The following is a 7,029-nucleotide window of genomic DNA, read 5'->3' on the forward strand; positions in this document are numbered from 1 at the left end:
ACCCAGTAGTGGGATGGCTGGGTCATATGGTACATCTAGTTCTAGATCCTTGAGGAATTGCCATACTGTTTTCCATAGTGGTTGAACTAGTTTACAATCCCACCAACAGTGTAAAAGTGTTCCTATTTCTCCACATCCTCTCCAGCACCTGTTGTTTCCTGACTTTTTAATGATTGCCATTCTAACTGAGAAGCTTTAAAATTGGTGAATTTCCCAAAGGGAAAAGCAGCACAAAATGTTAGGCTCACTTCCTTGTAATTCTCTTTTCTCTACAATCGTGGCCTGTCTCAAGGCTTGGTTGCTCTCTGATACCTCTAAAGAGCTTATTTTCTTTTTAATTCAGCTTATATTGTTTTCTATGGAATGAGGTTGGTTTGATACAGGCTATTGTGTCACAGTCAGAAGCGGAAGTCCTAAATTACAAACAGTATTGTTGCAACTGTTTAAGATGGTGTACATAGGAAACCCCTTGGGGATGCTGTAAAGGAGCACCAAAGGTTTTAACTGCTCTAGGAATGTATACCATTATGATGGCTACATGTGGGTCTCCTGAAGCACTTAGAAGCTCCTTTTCTCCTTCTATTCAATAATAACCATTTGCTACACCAGAAATGTACAGTGGGAGACCTCAAGAATCGTCTCCCTGAGTGCTGTTGAAGCAGCTCCCAGCCTTGATCTCTGCTCTGTTTTTTCATTCTTTCAAAAGTGACTTATTGCATTCTTTGTTAGGAAGTGTCTGCTAACAAGCTTTGGCTTATTTTTTATTCTCATTCCCAAGTTCCTTTTCAATATATTTTTATTTGAATGCTGTTTACTTTATTTCTACTTACAGTTAGCGTCTGAAAGCAAACTAAAATATAAGATTTAGTAAATGTGGAATGGAATAAAAGTAGTGAAAAGAACTTCCATGTAAATCAGAAACCACAACAAGCAAGATTCTCTTGAGGGTATGCCTCATTCTATACTGGAAAGCAGAAACAATAAACCAATCCTACATATTCTGCCTCCCAAACTTGCAGCTCCCATGTGGCTCTTTTCTTTCCTGGTGAGTAGCACCACCTTTGCAAATTTGCCCATGTCAGAAGCCTGAAATGGGGAGCATGTGTTGGGGATGGGTAGAGAAAGTCTCACTTAATCTTTATATCGGATTAATCACTGATTTTGTTGGTTCCACCTTACCTCTTCTCCTTTCCCTTCTCCCCGTCTCTCCCATGAGCCGACATCCTCTCACCTGATTTGGTAGTCTCCTAATTTGCCTCCTTATGCCAGTATCACTCCCTTCCAAATTAGCCTCCTCCTTAGACATTAAGTCATTTTTCTACAATGCAAACATAAGCACGTCACTACCCTACTTAAAACCCTCTAGGATATATCCAGAATAGGCAAGTCTATAGAGACAGAAAGCAGATTAATGGTTGCCAGGGGCTGTTGGGGAGAGGGGAGTGGGAAGTGATTACTGATGTATATGGGTTTCCTTCGGGGTGATGAAAATATTCTGCAACTAGATAGTGTGAATATACTAAATACTACCGAATTGTACACTTTAAAATGGTTAAAGTGGTCATTTTATGTTAGTGTGTTTTACCACGGTTGCTTTTAAAGCCCGTCAAGATAAGGTCCACCCATCCCAGCATGTCACTTGGGGCATCACATGGTCCCGCTAGTGTCTGCCTGTTCATCTGTCTCTTCTGTTTCCCTCTATTCCCGCACGAATGGGACGACACACAGACTGCTGCACGTGCCCGCAGCTTCATAGCCCCTGCATTTCCACGCAGTTTCCTCTGTCTGCGGTGATCCCTCTGCTGCACATGCCCACAGTTTCACGCCCCCCGCATTTCCATGCCCCCCTGCATTTCCACGCAGTTTCCTCTGTCTGCGGTGATCCCTGTGCTGCACGTGCCCACAGCTTCACAGCCCCAGCATTTTCACGCAGTTTCCTCTGTCTGCGGTGATCCCTCCACCCCCACCCCACCCAGCACTCTCCGTCCAGTGATCTCCTTCAAGACCCCCAAGAAGCTTCCCCTGACACATCTACGTCAACAAGCCCACTGTGAACTTCCCTTTCTTTTCTGTCATCTAAACGGGCATAACTGGGAAACCTTTACTGGCGGGTCTGTGTTTCTAGTTCCAGGGAGAATTATATCGTTTTCTAAAAAATAAAGTGGAATGAAGCTTTAAAGTGTTTGTATAACCCTGTTGAAATTCATGACACACTTGTGACCCCCTGGAACATCTGGAACACATGAGGTTAGAGGCTGCAGCTGTAGTGTGGAGGCACCCAAAATAGACAGTTCTATTCAGGGAGCCCTGAGATTAATATTGTCACATTTAAATACGTAATTACAGCCCCGCCACATTTTGTTACTCACCTCTAAAAGCTGCCGAGTGATCTGTATCTTTGATTTGTGAATGCTGAGTGGCTTGACTATAAATGACAAAGTGGTTTATTTTCCACACTCAAAATGTATTTATTTTTGAAGTTAAGATCAGTAAAATGCTGTATGTGAATCTGCTTGAGAGAATATGTTTTGTTTGGGAATTTTGTGGCATGTGAAACAACCTTTGTTCCTTAACGAGCTTTCTTTTCCCCCAATCTTAATGACACAATTTACAATGTCATTGGGTCATTACACATGGCAGCTCAGAAATTGGACCAGGGTCAGGTAGGTCACTGAGAGGAAGAGTAAGAACACCTGACCCCTTCAGCTCTCCTTCACCACTTGATAATTATGGACAGGGAAGGTGTGTGTGAGTGTGCGTGTGTGTGAATAAATACCAGGAGACTGGATGCCCAGGAAGTGAGGTCATGAGTAGGTATTAAACAAATTTCTACTTGTATTCATGAGTAGGTCTTAATGAAATTACCTTGATGTAAACAGAGAATTCCCTGGTTTGCCACAGAATAGAAAAAATTATCAACAGTAGTTCTCAACAAGTAGTTGGAACAACAGCATCAGCATTGCTTTGCAATTGTTAGATATGCAAATTCTTAGGCCCTGTCCTGGACCTTCAGAACTGGAAAGTCTGGAGGTGACGCCTCACGATCTCTTTTAATGAGCTCAGGTATTTTTATGCACGTTCAAGTCTGAGAGCCATTGGTTTGTTTTTTTGTTTGTTTTTGAGGTGGAGTCTCGCTCTGTCACACAGGCTGGAGTGCAGTGGTGCCATCTTGGCTCACTGTAACCTCTGACTCCTGGGTTCAAGTGATTCTCCTGCCTCAGCCTCCCCAGTAGTTGGGATTACAGGCATGCATCACCATACCTGGCTAATTTTTTTTTTTTTTTTAATTTTTAGTAGAGATGGGGTTTCGCTATCTTGGCCAGGCTGGTTTCAAACTCCTGACCTCAAATGATCCACCCACCTCAGCCTCCCAAAATGTTGGGATTACAGGCGTGAGCCACTGCACCCAGCCAAGAACCATTGTTTTAAACAACCTTTTTAAACCAAGGTTTTTTATGAAAATGTAGGAACACCATGTTCTAGGGTAGTTAGGTTCACATAGGCATATATACATATATATTTATTGATTTATACTTAGAGATGGGATCTCCTTTTGTTGCCCAGGCTGGAGTGCAGTGGCTCAATCAGCTCACTGCAGCCTCAAACTCCTGCACTCAAGCGATCCTCCTGATATAGGCATTTTGATCTTGGATTTTGAATATAGATAAGTGTTGGAAGAATAATGAAAATGACCAATATTTACTGAAGACCATCCCAGGTCGGGCACTGTACTAAATATTCCAGGGACATTATTCCACTAACTTCTCACATAACTCACAACTACCCCACGAGGTAATACTTGTTTCCCAATTGTAAAGTAAAGGAACCTGAGACTCAGTGAGGTTAAGTTCCTTGCCCAGGTCACACAACGTGCAGTGCCTCTCGCCACGCTCCTGCACTCTGACTTATGAGCCCGGGCTGTGAAGCACTGTGCTATTCTTTGTTTATCCTTTGTCAGCTACAGCACTGGTTCTGGGGCAGGATGACCTTTAGCTCTCGGATATTCAATTTATTGCTGTTCCGGATCATTGCTGCCAAACTCATTTCCAGTTGAAGCAGCTGGGTTTTGTCACACATAGGACTTTGTTAAGTGTCCTCAGCTGAGCTGAAGCTGCACAGCAATCACTCATCAGATTCCTGCCAGGGCCAGAGATACGGATGAAAATCTGCAGGAAGCAATGTCTAGCCTGGGATTACGGGGCGGCAAAAGTTTCCCTATAGAGTCCTATGAAGGGGTTCTTGTCACACATGTTTACTTTCAGTTTGTGATAAAAAGTGGGCATGTTGGGTTTCCAGTTGCAAGCTTGCACACAAATGGTCGATAGGTTTCGCTGTCATTGCAGTGAGGCACACATGACCTTTGATCAACTGCAGCAAAACACAAGTTTCACATTTGCAGGTCCCATATCTGCAAATGAAATCTGCCTCCCTCACTGTAATATGTGAAATACAAAAATACAGAAAATTATGTTTGTATCTGCAAGATTTTTTTTTTTCATCAATAAACCTCAGAGGGCTATTGAGAGGTGAATAAAAATGTTCCATGACTAAGCTGCGAAGTTCAGTTCAAAGATAAGGAATGATTGTGTGAGTACTAGGATTTGATTAAAAACACCACACCGGTGTTTGCATCAGAAGTCAGGGTTCTAGCTAGTTATCTCACTTACAGTTATGTGACTTGGACAAGCCACTAAATAATTCCAAATAGCTCAGTCATCTCAATGCTCATGTGAATGGTGCTCCCTGCAGTTGTGCAGTGCACAGCTTGTATAGCTGAGAGCTGCAAGGTAAGTATCATCTAATAGTGTTAATCCTACTTACCGCACATCAAGGTTGTAAGATGGAATGTGTTGGGAGGTAGGGGCAGATTTTCAATATAATAAATGCACTGTCTAAATATACTTTTTCTGCCTCAGTTTCCTTCAGATTGAGACAAGTAAAAGAACCCAACCTCTTAGGAAGGGCCTTGTGAAAGTGACCTTTAATTGCTGATTGTGATTCAGCAGCTAGAAGTTACTGAAAGTGATGCCCTTTTTGCATATGTTTATTCACTTCATGCACTGGTACCTCCTGTCCATTCTCCACATATGGAACAAGGCATCTCAAGCCAGGCTGACCTCTGCTGCATGTAACTTCCCAACCCTCAGTGTCAGTCCTTGCTCTTTTGGCATTGAATCATGACAGCTTCCCGTTTCCCTCTACTTGGAATATTAGTTGATGCTAGAGGCTTGATGAGTAGAGACCAGTCCCCTTTTGTTGATTTGAACTCGTCATTAGAGATGTTTTAGGAATGCTTTACATCACCCAACAAGGGCTTGGGTTACATAGGTGTATGCATTTGTCAGAAGTGGTGAGTCTACACTTAAGACTAGTGCATTTTATTGTGTCTTGACTCAAAAGAAGAAAATCTGTTAACACATATTGAACTCTGACGAATAATGTGATGCTGAAGTGTTTGCGGGAAGTGCGCTATGTGCCCAGTTTACTTTGAGATGTGTCAAAAAGATAAGATGGATTAATGGATGGGTGTGGGATGGATAGAGGCACCCTTATGTGAGAAAGCAAGTAAAGTGAATGTTCAGGAGAGACTCAAAACCATCACTATATGAATTGTTTTTGAATTTGCTATGTTTTAAAATATTTTATAATCCAATATTAGAAAAAAAAAAGAATGTTCTAACTCTATGCTGCTCAAAACATGACTTTCTTTTATTTCAAGTGTCAAGGTTTTTTTTTTTTTTTTTTTTTTTTTTTAAAGAGATGGGGTCTCATTCTGTCACCCAGGCTGGAGTGCAGTCCATGTGGCATGATCCTAGCTCACTGCAGCCTCCAACTCCTGGGCTCAGGTCATCTTCCTGCCTCAGTCAAGGATGTTTTGGTTTTTTAATTTTTTTTGAGAACCAAAATTTCCCCTTTATTACTGATAAAGGCTAAGATGGAAGGTATGGCTCAGTGTGAGGGACAATTGGGCTGGCTAACTGAAGGGTGGAATTAAGTAGACAATCCACCCCATTGCAGGCAGACCTGACATACCCCAGAAGTAGTGGGCTGGAGGTGGGCCTCACCAGGTAACACCTTCAGCCCAGCACTCCCAACTGCTGGGAGTAGGCAGATCACTCTGAAGAGGAAAAAGACAAGGAATAATTTTCAATTTTTACACTCATGAGAAATGAACACAACTTTGCGTAAAATTAACTAAGTTTTAAAACTTTTCTACCTTAACATGCCTATTATTAAAGCCTATCCAAAGGCATGCATTGAGAGAGTATGTTCTGTATTTCATGTGAGTTTTAAATAGAGTTTAATCTGAATGAAAACTTTCCATGTATTTAGAATATCCATTTCTCTAAATTTCCGTTCTTTTACTTTTTCTTTTTAAGGTAATTATTCGAGGTGGAGGACATATTTTACCCTATGACCAGCCTCTGAGAGCTTTTGACATGATTAATCGATTCATTTATGGAAGAGGATGGGATCCTTATGTTGGATAAACTACCTTCCCAAAAGAGAACATTAGAGGTTTTCATTGCTGAAAAGAAAATTGTAAAAACAGAAAATGTCATAGGAATAAGAAAATTATCTTTTCATATCTGCAAGATTTTTTTCATCAATAAAATTATCTTTGAAACAAGTGAGCTTTTGTTTTGGGGGGAGATGGTTTATTATAAAATTAACATGAGTACATGAGTAAGATTTACATGATTTAACTTAAAGGATGAAAGGAATGGATGATGTGACACTGAGACAAGAGGTATAAATGAAAATTTAGGGTCTTGAATAGGAATTTTTAATTTCTTCTAAGAGTAAGTGAAAAGTGCAGTTGTAACAAACAAAGCTGTAACAGCATCTTTTTCTGCCAGTAACAGAAGTTTGGCATGCCATGCATATGAAGGTGTTTGGAAATATTATTGGATAAGAATAGCTCAGTTATCATCCCAGATAAATGGATGAAGCTATAATCGTTTTGGGGAAAAGATTCTCAAATGTATAAAGTTTTAGAACAAAAGAATTCTTTGAAATAAAAATCTT

General features: G+C 40.9%; 1 protein-coding gene across 3 annotated transcripts in view; it reads left to right on the plus strand.

Annotated features, from left to right (window-relative positions):
* CPVL (carboxypeptidase vitellogenic like) overlaps window positions 1-6,631 on the plus strand; it is a 160,641-nt gene extending 154,010 nt beyond the window's left edge. For all 3 annotated transcript variants that reach the window (XM_017881353.1, XM_017881352.1, XM_017881354.1), the window contains exon 13: window positions 6,381-6,631. In XM_017881353.1, the coding sequence (XP_017736842.1) occupies window positions 6,381-6,491 (111 nt within the window). In that variant the 3' untranslated portion in view covers window positions 6,492-6,631. The remainder of the gene's footprint in view (window positions 1-6,380) is intronic.
* The last annotated feature ends 398 nt before the right edge of the window (window positions 6,632-7,029 follow it).

The sequence above is a fragment of the Rhinopithecus bieti genome, unplaced genomic scaffold (genome assembly GCF_001698545.2).
Source record: "Rhinopithecus bieti isolate Rb0 unplaced genomic scaffold, ASM169854v2 scaffold_13174, whole genome shotgun sequence".
NCBI lineage: Eukaryota > Metazoa > Chordata > Mammalia > Primates > Cercopithecidae > Rhinopithecus > Rhinopithecus bieti.